This window comes from Molossus molossus, unplaced genomic scaffold, assembly GCF_014108415.1.
Source record: "Molossus molossus isolate mMolMol1 unplaced genomic scaffold, mMolMol1.p scaffold_m16_p_19, whole genome shotgun sequence".
Lineage (NCBI taxonomy): Eukaryota > Metazoa > Chordata > Mammalia > Chiroptera > Molossidae > Molossus > Molossus molossus.
The window spans coordinates 29188342-29203096 of record NW_023425354.1 but is presented as its reverse complement, the minus strand read 5'-3'; the positions used below and the strand labels follow the sequence as shown (position 1 = coordinate 29203096).

At 53.6% G+C, this 14755-nt stretch overlaps 1 protein-coding gene across 1 annotated transcript; it reads right to left on the bottom strand.

Moving 5' to 3' along the window:
* Window positions 1-1804: 1804 nt before the first annotated feature.
* On the bottom strand, window positions 1805-10671 carry GRB7 (growth factor receptor bound protein 7). Its single transcript, XM_036269114.1, has 15 exons — window positions 10491-10671; window positions 5961-6117; window positions 5709-5859; window positions 5371-5527; window positions 5124-5245; window positions 4944-5021; window positions 4471-4608; window positions 4023-4133; window positions 3762-3860; window positions 3401-3481; window positions 3178-3294; window positions 2925-2985; window positions 2718-2805; window positions 2524-2617; window positions 1805-2298 (listed from the first exon to the last, which is right to left on the bottom strand). The coding sequence occupies exons 2-15, from the start codon at window positions 6110-6112 to the stop codon at window positions 2152-2154; spliced, it is 1596 nt and encodes a 531-aa protein (XP_036125007.1). The 5' UTR covers window positions 6113-6117; window positions 10491-10671; the 3' UTR covers window positions 1805-2151.
* Window positions 10672-14755: the final 4084 nt, after the last annotated feature.

The following is a 14755-nucleotide window of genomic DNA, read 5'->3' as shown; positions in this document are numbered from 1 at the left end:
ACATAAACTCATGGCTAAAATCCTGCGGCACACCAAAAAATGCTTTTTTGGCCAATCTGACAAAAAATAGGTATAATTTTGATTCATTCACACCAGCCGGCTGTTGTGTTGGCTGTTGTCATTTTATTATTTGACAATCTAAGGGAAAAGAGGTCAGGGCCCCTGACTAGGGACAGGTATTGCGTGTTTTAAAAATTCTTGCAGCACACCCATTGAAAATCACTGAACTACTCATGGACCCAGGGGATCCGATTTAGATTTGATTTCTTGGCAAAAATAACACCTAGTTGCGGTCCACAGGTCCAGAGGGTTATCTCTGTGACTTGAAGATTGAGCAGCAGGCTCCTGTGTTGCCAGTATGAGAGCCCAAATGATTAAAACTCTTGCTCTGGCTGGTTTGGCTCAGCAGCAGAGTGTTAGCCTGCAGACCGAAGGGTCTCGGGTTCTATTCCTGGTCAAAGGCATGTACCTAGGTTGCAGGTTCCATCTCTGGTCTAGGTCGTTGGGCAGACTCCCAATCCATGTCTCTCACACACTGATGTTTCTCTCTCTCTCTCTCCCTCCCTTCTACTCTCTCTAAAATAAATAAATAGCCCAGTTTGTGTGGCTCAGTGGTTGAGCATCGAGCCATGCACCAAGAGGTCACCAGTTTGATTTCCAGTCAGGGCACATGCCCAGGTGGTAGGCCCGATCCCCAGTCTCAATCCCCAGTGGGGAGCATGCAGGAGGCAGCCAATTGATGTTCTCTCTCATCAATGTTTCTAACTCTCTCCTCCCTTCCTCTCTCTCTAAAAATCAATAAAGAAAAAATAAATAAATAAATAAAAAAAAATAAAATGACTAAAACTCTTAAAGAAAAGTCTTCAGACAAAAACGGCCCTGGCCAGTTTGGCTCAGCGGTTAGAGCGTCGGCCTGCAGTCCGGAGAGACCCGGGTTCGGTTCCCGCTAAGGGCACGTACTTCGGTTGCAGTTTGTCCCCGGCCCTGGTTGGTCGTGCAGGTGGCAGCCACTCGATGTGTCCCTTCACGTCGATGTTTCTCTCTCTCTCTCCCTTCCTCTCTCTCCCTCCCACTCTGTCTGTACAAAAAAATGGAAAAATGTCCTCGGGTGAGGATAAAAAAAAACAAACAAAAAAAACAGATTGGCATGAGCAGAGAGCACAGACCCAACCCTGCAGGGTCTATCTGGGGGTAAATGGAGGCACAGGGGAGTGAGCAGACTTATATTTGGAAAAGGTTACTCTGGATGTTGAAGGATAGGTTGGAGAAGGAAGCCAGACTCAGGGCTGAACACTGGAGGATTCCATAAGAGCTGTCTGGCAGGGGCAGAACTATTAGGACAGTAGGCAGATCTAGGGTCTGGGGAGGGAGGAGGGTGGCGGTGGGAGGATGTGGTAGAGCTGTTCGGTGACTCGGTGGTGGCTGCACACCGGTGTTAGGGCCAGTTAGCCCAGGACTTGCAGAGGATGAGGATGCTGACTCTTCTCCAGTGCCCAGGCCCTATTAGAGTCACCTCCATACATTTAGGCTCTATCAGGAAATCTCACCTGAGTGACAGTCCTTTGTCCACTCATTCATTTAACAAGCAACTATTGGGCACCCTCTGTGGGTCAGGCTCCAAGCGGGCACTGGAGGCTCTTGGATGACAAGACTACCCCTGCCCTCAGAACACCCAGGCTGGCCAGGACATGGCATCTATCCACCTGACCATTCTCCAAGGCCTGGTGCCCACCTCTCCTGCTCCCCTTCTCCGCCCCAGCTAGCCAGGTCTTGCCAGACAGAACTCATAGGTGTATCCAAAAATAATCTTTATTGTCATTAGTATAAAACAGAACAATCAACTGGCCTCTCAGTCTGTACAAAGTGGGGCATAAGACCATCTGGGCTGCCCCCATTTCTCCCATAATGCCTCGTCACAGGGTAGTGCCCAGGAAGGAGCTCCATGAAGGGGAGAGGGCCACCCAGTGCCTTCCCTTGAGAGGAGTTGAGGGTGAACTGGGTGAGGGGCACTTTCTGTCTCAGTGAGGCAAAGGAGCAGAGGAGAAAACAAGTCGGGGGAGCCCTCCAATTATTCACGATCCTGTCCCCACCTTCTGCGCCCTCGAGTCCGCCCTCTGAGCCCAGGGCTGACACAGGCTGCTCCTGCAGAGGTCAGAGGGCCACGCGGGTACAGCAGTGGCGCAGCAAGCAGGGCAGGATGCCGCGGTTCAGCTGGTGGAACTCCACGAGCTGCAGCAGGTCGGTGAAGCGAGTCTGGCCCTCGTCCATGCTGAAGTAGAGGCGGCCCTCCTCCTCGCTCTGGGGCATAGCCACAGGGGGCGGGCAGTCAGGGCAGGCATGAGCCTGAGGGGCTCCCTCCTGGGCCAGGGCTGAGGTCCCCACTGATTGCGCAGGGAGAAAAGAGAGAGCAGGGGACCCCAGACACACTGGACACCGGGAGTGGAAGGCGGGGGGACAGGCTGCTGGGAGTCCTAGGTCACCACTGCAGGAACCTAGGACTCGGGAAGGGAGGGGATTCCTCACCGGCAGGATAAGATAATGCTTGACTTTCTGCAGATGGCACAGAGAGAGGACAAAGCCCTGTGGGTTTCGCTGACTATCCCGGACCAAGAACAGTCTGCCAAGAGACAGAGCCATATCAGCCGAGGACACATGGCTGCTGCCCTCTCAGGGTCTCCTGCCTCTGGGCCTGCTGCCCTGCCCAGCCCTGCCCTTACCCGTCTACCAGGCCTTGCTGGGAGATGAGCCGCTGGCTCTCCTCACGGGAAATTCGTCCATGGAACCAGGGCTGGGTTCGGTGGATGGCTGGGGTGAGGAAGAGACAGAGGGGCAGTCACTCTGAGGAGGGGACCACCCCTACTAGCCACCCCTACCACGAATGCTCAGAGCAGCCCCCACCCCAGGGCTGCTGGGCCCTCACCCACCTGCGCTGAGGCTCGTGCCCGAGCATGGCGTGGGCAGGCTGAGACGGTGGTTCGTCTTCTTCTGCAGAGCACAGGGAGACACAAAGGCTGGGGGTTTCAGGGTGTGGCTGGGATATTACTCTACCCCTCAGGAATGTAGAGCCCCTTTCTGCATCTGGGGGCCTCCCCTCACCCCTCTCTTCCCCCCACTCCTCGGAAACCCATATGGAGACATGCCCTAGCACAGACATGCAGGTGGGTGCAGGTCCCTCACCCTCCAGGCATGGGCCTCCTCCAGGGCTACACTCAGAGCCTCCCGGGGGTTCTCAATGACACGCCCAGCGTGGCCGGAGAAGTCCATGGCCACCAGGGTGTTATCCGAGACACTCCTCTGCACATGGGACAGGATGGGGAAGGGAGAGGTCAGAACAGGATCCAAGTATCCCTGGAACAGGGTCTGGGTGCCCACCCCAGCTAATGCCCCTGTGCATACTCACCAGGGGTGGGGACCCTACATAGGACGGGTGCAGGTGGCGAGACTGTATCTGCTGATAATTCTTATACAGCTGCACCCCATACTGGGCGTGGAAAGAGAAAGAGGGCCTGAGGTGAAACGTGCTGGGATTTGGGCTGTAACACCCCTGGATCAGGCCTTCCCAAAAGCAGGGTTGCATCTCCACCCCTGGATAAGGAGCTTCCTGAAGCCAGGCTGTGACTCCAGCCTCGGACCAGGGATTCTGAGAGAGCAAGGCTGTGCTCCCTGGTCCTGGAGACCTCCTGAGGGCAGAGCTATCCCTCCTCCCTCAGGCTGGGGGTCCCAGGGGCGGCCCAGCCCCCAGGCTACTCCCAGGGCCTCACCTTGAAGAGGCGGAAGGCAGATACCCAGCAGGTGCGGCTCTGCTCATCCTCACTGCAGAAGATGCGAAGCCCCTTGTGGCCGTTTCTAAGCTTATTCGGCTGCAGGGAGAGGAAACTGGCTGATTCATCATCCATCTTTAGGACCAGATGTCTGGATCCAGTCTCCATGGGGCAGGGGCAGGGGCAGGGAGAGGAGTCTGGGTCTCCCAGACGGAGCTCAGAAGCCCTGGATAGGATCCCAAGCCAGGCCCGAATCTTCACCTTGATACAGAAACCGAAGTCCGTGGGCATCCCGTACAGCTTGCGGCCCTGAGTCACCACATACACGTTGGACTCGTTCACATCTGCTACATACTGCAGGTGCCTCGGATCCTGCTCAGCACAGGTGAGAAGGACTTGGCACAGGCAGATTCTGTCCCCAATTACTGCCCCACTGAGCCAGAAGAGGGGATTACCAGGCCCAGAGAGGGGCAAAGGAGGGCCCCAGGTCATATAGCAAATAGAAATAGAGGCGGCACTTAAACTCGGTTCACACGCCTTTCCCACTGCTACCCACTGGGGCGGGTAAACTGGGCAGGAAAGAGGAGAGCTGAGGGTCTCAGGGCCCAAGGTGAGAAAGGCCCAGGAATTCCAACAGGGAAGGGGCAACGCCTAGCAGGACCAGGAGGGGGTTTCGGAGGGGCTGGGGCTTTCACCCTCAAACCGTCACCTTGGAGGTGCCCTTGGTGGAGTAATAGAGGCCAGACCGGCGCAGGAAGCAGAAGAAGCGTTTCCAAAGCTTTCGTCCTGACCCCCGCAGCTGCAGGAAGCCCTGGATCTCCGGAAAGCTGCCTGCATTCAGGAAGTTCTGAGGCCAGAGGAAAGCAAAAAGAGGGTAAGAGGCCTAGAGAGGGCCTGACAGACACCAGACAGACAGGCAGACACGCACGCACGCACGCACGCGCAGATACACCTTCCCAGGACCTGCCTTTATGACAGGAGGTGCTCCACATGCATTTTTCGTCCCGATTTAACAGATGAAGAAACTGATGCTCAGGCAGGGCAAGTGACATGCCCATAGTCACTTAGGACTGTGTTGGATTCGCTCCACCACACAGAAGGGAGGCACAAGGGTTAAGGGCTGAGAAGCAATGGGGATCCTAGGGAATCGTGACTATGCGGGAAATGGGAGTGTTTCCCCACCTGGATGAGTTCTTCATGGGATATGCCCGTCTGTGCATCCAGACAGCTAGAGACCATCTTTTCTGGGAACAGGGAGTGCTGAGGCAGACAGGAGTCCAGGGTCAGGGACTGAGGATCCAGGTTGGGGATCAGGGTGTCTCATTGCCCAGCCCCACCCCCCACCCCCACCCCCACACTCACTGGGGAGCTCTTGAACAGTTCATACTTGGCGAAGTTTTTCCGGAAGACAAAGCGGCTGTCTCCGCCAATTGGCCAACCAGCCTGTACTTCCACCACTGACTCATGGTCCTCCAAACCCCGCTCTGGGGTCAAGGGCAAAAAGCAGGGGTCAGTGGAGATCAGCCAGGCCTCATGGATGAGCCCCTGCCTAGCCCAAGGTGTGAAGCATTGCCTCCCAGCCCAGGCACCACTCTGCACGCCAACTCACCCAGGGCTAGATGGGGGTGGCACTCCACCAGCCCCCAGTTCTCATCACTGAGGGCATGAGCTCGCTGCACCAGCATTTCACACACGTAGCGGGCCGTGGCACCCGCCGCCACCTCCACCGACCGGCAGGCCCCATCTTCGCTATACACTTTGACTACCTGCACCCCAGGAATTGCAGATGACTTGAGGAAAAGCAAAGGGTGGTTCTTCCCCTTCCTATACCTGCTATACCCTTAGGGACCCCTGACCAAAGTCCCCCATCTCCCAGAAGTGGTACTGAACCTACCCAGTCCCATAGTATCCCCATATCCCTGCCTTAGCTTTCCCAGAACAACTCACATGGGGGCAGCTGGTGTCTCGAGGGAGCTGCCCCCTTGCACTGGAGGGTCCCACAATAATGGGGGTCTGTGAAGGCGGACTGCAAAGCTCAGGGAAAGGGTTGGGGATAGAAGGTAGAGAGGTTGTCCGCAGCTCCTCCTCTCGAAGTTTCCTGCGTGGAGTGGGGAAGAGTGAACTTCAAGCTTCTACTGGATTTCCCAGTGCTGACTCCCCCCACCCCCGGCCCTCCTCAGCCTCATCACCCCGTTGTACCTGCTGGTCAGAATGGGCAGAGGCTGGGACCTCTTCACCTCCCCAGGAAGAGGAGCATCAGGAGATGGGGGAGTCCCAGGAGGGGTCCCAGGAGTTGGGTACAGGTCTTCTGGGGAGCTGCTGTGATGAGGTGGAGACAGACCCAGCTCCATGGCATCTAAGAGGGGAGAAGAGGGGGCTGAATGTGGCCACTCTTGTGCCCTTGTCCTAGGGAGAGGGACCAAGAGGACTCAGCCTCCTGACCTCAAACAGCTGCCAGGTGCCCCTTGGAGTTTACCCAGCACCTAATTGCTCCCCTTTTAACTGGAGTTTCCCTGGAGCCTTTGGGGAAAGAAAGAGTGAGCCCATTTACACAAGGGGACACCGCGTCCTGAGAAAGAAACATTCTTGCTCCTAGCACAGGTGAGCCAGGGACTGGAAGCCAGTGTTGGGACGCCTAGTCTACCGCTCTTCCTTTAGCTCCAAGTTGCCCACAGGGTCACCCCACCAGAAATTGAGGTGCAGTAACAGACCAACAGACTCCACAACCCACGGACTGTCTGGGGCTCAAGCTGTCAGTGTCAGGGCAAAGGGCCACCTGTCTCAGTGCAGGGCACTCACTCCCCTGGGCTCTGCGCCGGGTTTTTCCAGTGTTCAGTTGCCAGCGCCTGTTGTGGCAACGCACGGGTCCAAGTGCTGAGTGGTGCACACAGGGGAGAAGGCGGTGGGGGAGAAGAGGAACCAGGAAGGCAGGGACAGCTGCGGTGGGAGAGGGACAGCCCTGGGCCCTTGCCCCAGTAGCTCCCAAACCTGTGTAGCTCCCCAGGCCCTTCCCCTTGCCCAATTTTCTTGAAGTTTTAATGCTGGAGCTACCTCCTCTGGGAAGCCTTCCTGAAATTTCCACATTAAGACCAAAGGGCTCACCCTGGCCGGTTTTCTCAGTGGTTAGAGCGTCGACCTGCGGTCCAGAGAGACAAGGGTTCGTTCCCGCTAAGGGCGCATAACTCGGTGGCAGTTTGTCCCCGGCCCTGGTTGGGTCGTGCAGGAGGCAGCCACTCAATGTGTCCCTTTCACATCGATGTTTCTCTCTCTCTTTCTCTCTTCCTCTCTCTCCCTCCCACTCTATCTGAAAAATGGAAAAATGTCCTCAGGTGGGGATAAAAACAAACAAACAAACAAAACCCAAAGGGCTCCCCAGGCACTGTGCTATAGCCTCTGCATCAATTACTGTGCACCTGTCTTATCCACCCAGTGGTCTGAAGACATGCCGGTCTCTAGGCAGCTCCAGGGTCTTCCCCTCTCTTAGCACCCACAGGTGCTGCATGGGAACCCAGGACAAGTAAAAACAGGAGAAATGAGGCAAAGATGCCTACTAGGGGTAGAGGTAGTGCAGGCCCCTTCTCCACTGGAACCAAGACCCCTTTGGTTAGTTGGCTGAGATCTGGGAGGACCTGCGAGACCGCACTAGTTCTAGCCGCCTGCCCACTCTCTGGATACTGAAGCAGTGTTGTTAGTCAGCCTTGGGCACCTGGGATTGAACCCCCCTCCCAGGATGTGGCAGGCCCCTGACCCTCAAGTGAGAGAATGAGGGGATTTGGGGGACAGGTGAGTCAGGGCAGGGTGGGGCAGCACTGCCTGGGGCTCTCCATTCAACCTTGACTCATCTGCACAACTTCCTGGCTTAGGAGAAACACAAACAACCCTGCCTCTACCCACCCCCCTTTACTCCCGCCCCCCCAACCTACCAGCTTGGGAGGAATGGGAGGCACAGGACAGAAAACAAGATGGGGGAGGAACAGGATGCAGGGCCTGAGGCTCCTTTGACATCATCTCCTCCTTCCCCACCCTTGGCCTACCTCCACTTCTCTAGTCCAAGTGGGACCTGCAATCTGTGCCCAGTCCAGTGGGCACCACCCAACTCAGGAGTCCCCTTACCCAGAAAAGAGAGAAGAAAAGCCCGGCCTGGATCCAGAGGCCCATCTGGAGTGGAGCCAACTTCCCACTGGTGCTCCTGGCTCACCCAAATAAACCTCAAAATGCTCCTTCCCTGCCTGACACCTCCCAGGCTTTCATTCTGCTGCTGCACCCACCTCTAGCACCCAGGACTCAGCCAGCTCAGGAGATTCATACACATCACCCCTGGGGAATGAGGATCCTCCAAACATTCTCCTGGTATCCTGGCCAGAGGTAAACCCTAGGAACAGGAGTGAAGCCAAGACACCTAGGAGGACAGACAGGCAGACAAGGAAAGACCCAGGAGAGAACCAGGGAGGGGGCTCGGATCTTGCTAGAAGGGAAGGACACACCCATCACCTACCACCAACAGACACCAGTATATCAACACCAAAACACAGTGCTCCCTACTCCACCCCAGTCTAATATCTGTCTAACAGCCCTGGTAGCTTCATTCCAGGGAGGACTAGGAGAGGGGCTGCAGGGTCAACCCCTCCAGGAAGGCTGAGACAACAGTGGGGTGGTCTGGGTCCTCCCCCATCATAGAAGGAAGAGGAATCAGGGTCCTGTTTAGAAGAGGGAAAATGTAAATCAGATTCGAGCCTGGCCTCAGAAGGCAGGACTGACTTCAGACTTGGGTTTGGTCTTCAGATCCCTCCACATTACCCTCCAGACCCTTCTAAGCCAAAAGCGGGCAGTCAGGACCAGAGATGAAATGGGAGAACTGGGGTCGTAGCTGTGGGGCCTGGACTGCCCACTTGCCAGGAGATCTAAAGGTTTCAAACAGAGGCACTAAGAAGTTCGCTTCTGTTTAAGAAACAATCTGAACCCTCAATGCTACAATTCCAAGGGGCGGCTTCCCCCAACGCCCCTCATGGCCCTGCGGCTCTGGCTCCACCCACCTCCCCCGCCCTCCGTGCCTCCTTGTTTACTTCCTGAATCTTGCCCCACCTGGCTGGCCCCAAGGTGTGTGTGTGTGGCGGGGGAAGGGGTGGCAGGGCCCAGTGTTTAAAGCCAATAGAAAACAAGGCCACCTTCGGTGCTTCCCAGGGGAGGGGGAGGGGCTGGTAGAGCAAAGGCTTGGACTTGGCGGGAAGGCCTTGGTGTAGCCGGGTTCTCCACGCCCCGCCCCCGTTGGGATTGATTGTAGGGGGCAAGGCTTAACTTTGGGGGACGTTCTTAGGGTGCAGGACTCAGGTGAGGAGGCGGTAAACCCCTTTGTGACCCGGAGCTGTGGGGAGGGACCAGGACCCTGAGGCCCCGCCCACTCCCTCGCTTAGAAAACAAAGCCCAATGGGAGGGGGGCAGCTCTTTTAAAGTTTAATTTGGGAAGAATGCCTGAGTATCTGTGGAGTTAATCATTACAGGCCGCTTGCCTTCATGAAGGGCCCCCCAGCAGGGTATCAGGGGGGAGAGCAGAGTCCAGGATAGGCAGACCAGGAGGGGGCATTCCTGAGTGGCTGTGGGACTGGGACGCTTTCCAACGGCGGACAGGTGCATTCTCCATCCCCCGCGCGCCAGTGAGACCCGGACCCAGGTCTTTCTCCAGCCAAATCAAACAAACTGGAGCATCCCCCCCCCCCCCCGCCCCTGCCCCTGCCCCTGCCCCCGCCCCCAAGCACACACTCTCCCCAGGCCGCGCGGTGCTGCAGACCCCCGTAGATCCAGCCTTCCAGCCTTCGAAGCCCACTTCGTACAGAAGCCAGGAGGGCCCCCCGCCCTGCTCCGCCCCCACCTTCCCATCCTAGGGTAGGGCTGTGTTCCGAGCAGAGAGATAGACACAGTCCGTAGAGACGGACCCCTGGCAATTGAGAGAATCCCTCTTTTACTGCCCTCCAAACAAATTGGAGGGTGCCTCCCACTCCGCCGTGGAGACGTCCGTCTTTGGTAAAGACTCGGGGAACCTCAAACTGGGGTAAAATCAGGCTGAACAAGGGAGCGACTCCCCGGAGCTTCCTCGGTACTCGGACCCCCCCCCCCCCCCCCCCCCGCCAGCTCACCTTCCGGGAATGGGGAGGGGCTAGTTTCAGCGGGAAAGCCGCGTCTCCTGAAGGATAGAAGAGACCTTACTTCCCCGTCCCCATCAGCTAGTTTGTTCCGGGGAGGGGGTTGCGTACAGAGAGGGAGGGAAGGAATGGAAAGGACAGGGAATGAGAGAATAGGGATAGTCTGGGGGCAGATGGTGGGAGGGGGCGGGATGAGAAACTGGAGGCAAACAGAAACGGAGGCCGCTTTAGTAACACAGCCGGAGGCCGAATCTTTCCGTAGTGACCCCGGCCCTGCCGGTGCTCCCTACCCCCAAGATAAAATGCCCGCTTTGGTCCTTACCTGGACCTTGCGCGTTGGTACACCTGGCTGGGGCCGCCGGTTTGGGAGGGAGACGCCAGGCCCTTAACTACCTGTCCCCCTCCTGCCCCCGCCCTTGGCCTGACATCACTGAGGGGGGAAGGGGAAGGGGGAGCGAGCCAGTCGGCTGCCCAGCCGCTCTCCTGGGCAGCCAGCCAGCCCCTGGCCCTGAGACGGGCACAGCCTGGAGCCCCGGTGCGTCCAGGGGGGTGAGAGCAGGTTGTCATCTGGGACCGATCTCGGTCCCCTTACCTGGAGAAGCTTCAGAGGGAGTAGCAGGACACAGGGTCCGAAGTCCGGCTCAGTATAGGGACCCTAGATACCTGGACTTGGTATCAAATCTACTCCCTCTTCTCTACAGGTGGTAGGGGGTTGTCCCAACTTTGGACGTAGAAGTGGGGGTGGGAGGAGATTGAGCAGCCCTGTGTGTACCCGCGCCAGGCCCAAGCAAACTAAAATTATCCTGCACAGGTGGGGGCGGGGCCTAGGGGAGGGGCATGGGAGGAGGAAGCACCCGAGGGGCGGGGACTCCCTGAAACTCTACCTAGGCTGGGATTGTTTTTGCCCTTTTTAGCCTGGCAGCAGGTGCCAGGGAAGAGGCGGAGACTGTCGAACAAAACAGCACGGAGAGCGAAGAGCTCGAATCCTCAGCACCTGGGAGGGAGAGGCTAGGGGCGGGAAGATAAGGGGAAAGGGCCCCGCCCACTCTTCCCCAAGCCCCCTCCCCAAACCTGGTTTGCTCATTGGCCAAGCTAGGGGTTTCTGGGTTCCACACCCTGGGGCAAAGGGCACTCTGCAAAAGAGGGAACCTAACCAAAGAAAAGACCAGCAACATGGCCTGCCCCTTGACCTCCAGCCAGTCTGGCCACCTTAGGCTGCATTCTAGCTCCTCCGAGGCACACAGGGTATAACCTCCCTTCTGAGCAAGGTCCAGGGGCTCAGCTTCTCCTTCTGAAATTGAAGGGGTAAGTCAGGGTCTCTTGGTGGGAGGAGTGATCTAGGCATAGTTCTGGCCAGAAGCCAGGCGACTCCCTGAGAGCGTTCATTTTAGCTCTCTCCTTCAGCACGAGGCAAACACACTAGGGCTGGAGGAGGACCTGGGAAGCTGAGATCAAAGGCAGAGGCAACCTCCCAACCAGAAGTGGGTAATGGTTGGGTAAACAAACAGTCCATAGGGTGATAAGAGATCTGCCCTGGGAGACCAGGAGAAGTGGTTCCAGCCTTATCTTCCTCCAAACTGAGTTTTCCTAGGAAAAACCAGTTTGAGTGGACTAAACAAAGAAATGGGGGAGGGGGCTAGGTCACATGGGCCAAGGAGCAGCTTGTACAAAGCACAGTGGACAATTCACTCAATAATTCCTCCATTCATTCGACGAATATTTATTAATTACCTACTGTATGCTAACACTATGTTTGGTACTGTGGATCCAGTTGTGAGCAACAAAAACAAACCCCGCCCTTGTCCTCAAGTAGCCCAGTCAAGGAGACTGATGTAATCAAAGGATCATACAAATAATAAGAAATGACAGGTGACAACTATGCTGGGAGAATGACTCACCTAGGGAGTTAGGGAAGACTTCTCCATGGAAGTGACAACTGAGCCGACGGGAAGCTATATGTGGGGTAAGGAAGTGAGTGTGAAAGGTGTGGGGAAAGGCAAGTGCTTTGGACTCAGCTGTGTTTTTCCAAGTGTGCCTCCAAATCTCCCTAGGCTTGTTTAAAAAAACAGATCCCTGTGCTTCTTTCCACCTACTGACCCTGTCTCTGGGACCAAGACCCAGGAATGTATGGTATTGACAAGCCCTCAGGTGGTTGTTCTGTAAACCAGGTTTAAGAGCCATCTATCCTGTCTGTCCAGACCTACAGGAACTATAGGCAGAGGCCAGACCCTGCGGGGTCTACCTGGGCTTAAGAAGAAGCACAGAGGAGCAGGCAGATTTATATTTTGGAAAGATCACTCTGGATGTGGAAGAGGAAAGCCAGACTCAGAGGGCTAAGTGCTGTAAGATTCCATTTATATGAATTTCCGGAGGGGATGGAACTACACGGACAGAAAGCAGATCTGGAGGTGGGGAGGGGGGAGAGGGGTTGAAAATAGCAGCACAGGGACTTGTGGGAAGTAATGGACTGTTGTGTATCTTGGTCATGATGGTGGATATATAACTGTGTGTCAGGACTCACAGAAAGGTACACTCAAGAGGGTGAATTTTACTGTGTATAAATTGTATCTGAATTTCTTTTAAATAAAAAGAAACAACAAAAAAATAGATTTATAGATCAATGAAACAGAATCAAGAGTCCAAATATAAACCCTTACATTTCTGGTCAATTAATTTTTGACAAAAGGTGCCAAGACCATTCAATGTGGGAAAGGATAGTTTTTTCAATAAATGATTCTGGGACAATTGAATATCCACATGCAAAAGGATGAATCTAGATCCTGACCTCACATAACGTACAAAAATTAATTCAAAATAGATTGACTTAAACATAAGAACTAAAACTAAAAAAGTTCTAGAAGAAACCATGAGAAAATCTTTATGACCTTATATCTCAGGTATAACAGCAAAAGTGTAAGTGACAAGTTAAAAAATTGGTAAACTATCCCTGGCCGGTTTTGCTCAGCGGTTAGAGCATCGGCCTGCGATCCAGAGAAACCCTGGATCGGTTCCCACTAAGGGCATGTACCTTCGTTGCAGTTTGTCCCCGCCCCTGTTGGGGTTGTGTGGGTGAATGTATCTCTCTCACATTGATGTTTTCTCTCTCTCTTCCCCCTCACCCCCTCCCACTCTGTCTGAAGATAAATGCAAAAATGTCCTCAGGTGAGGATAAAAAAAAAAATTGGTAAATTAGACTTAATCAAAATTTAAATTTTTGCCCTTCAAAAGACACCACTAAGAAAACTTAAAAAAAAAAAAATCCTTGTCAAACAGTGGAAGTAAATATTTGCAAGTCATATATCTGATTAGGGACTTTGTATCCAGAATACATAAAGAACTCTTATAAATCAATAACAGACAAACAACCCAATTTAAAATGGGCAAAATATCTGAGTAGATGTTTTTCCAAATAAGATATATGAATGGCCAGTAACCACATGTAAAGGTGCTCAACATCATTAGTTATTTTAAAAATGCAAATTAAAACCACAATGATATACCTCACACCTACCAGGATGTCTATACTCAAAGGAACAGACAACAAGTGTTGACAAAGATATGGGGAAATAAATACTTATATATTACTGGTGGGAATGTAAAATGGTACAGCCACTTTGAAAAACAGTTCGGCAGTTTCTTAAAAAGTTAAACATAATCTTACTACACAACCCAGCAATTCTACTAGGAATCTACCCAAAAGAAATGAAAACACATATACAAACAAAGACCCTTACATGAACATTCATAGCAGCATTATTCAAAATAGCCCAAAACTGGAAACTCAGATGTCCATCAAGTGGTATTGAATAGATAAACAAAAGGTGGCATAGCCATACAATGTGATGCTAAACTACAAAAAAGAACAAACTACTGGTACATTCTACAACATGAATAAACCTCAAAAACTTGATACTAAATGAAAGAAGCCAGAAGCAAAAGGTCACATACTGTATCATTCCACTTAATATATGAAATGTCCAGAAAAGGCAAATTTATAGACAGAAAGCAGATCAGTGGTTGCCTAAAACTGGAGCTGAGAACTGGACTGACTGCAACAGACAAGAGGAACCTTTTGAGATTGATGGAAATGTTCTGTAACTGGATTTTAGCCATGGTTGCGCAAATGTATAAATCATTGTTTTAAAATGAATGGTTCAGCCCTGGCCAGTCTGCTCAGCGGTTAGAGCATTGGCCTGCGGACCAGAGTCTCAGGTTCGATTCTGGCCAAGGGCACAGTTCTGAACCTCGGTTGTGGTTCATCCCCAGCCCTGGTTGGGGCTGTGGGTGTGGCAACCAATCGATGTGTCTCTCTCACATCGGTGTGTGTGTGTGTATCTCCCCCCCCCACACACACACTCTGTCTGAAGATAAATGTATGGGTGAGGATTAAAAATAAATATCTCATCTGGTGTGGCTCAGTGGTTGAGCATTGACCCATGCACCAAGAGGTCGAGGGTTCAATTCCGGTCAGGTTACATGCCCAGGTTGTGGGCCAAATCCCCAGTGGGGGCATGCAGGAGGAGACCAATCTATGTTCTCTCTCATCAATGTTTTCATCTCTCCCTCTCCCTTCCTCTTTCTCTAAAATCAATAAAGAAAAAAAATGTTTAAATAAAATGACCTAGTATACTATTCCAGGGATTCCAGGGAAGGCCTCCATTTCTAGAATTGCAAAATGGGAAAATGGAAATAATGATGCCAGCTGTGAGGTTGGAATGTCAGGGAAGGTGCAGGAACTGGGTGCACATGATGGGAACATAGAGCCTAAGGAGTGGGAGCACCAAAGACTATGGTTCCCAAATGCAGGAGGAGATGTGGTCACTGCTTCAGGTTGTATCAACAGTTTAGAGTTTAGGA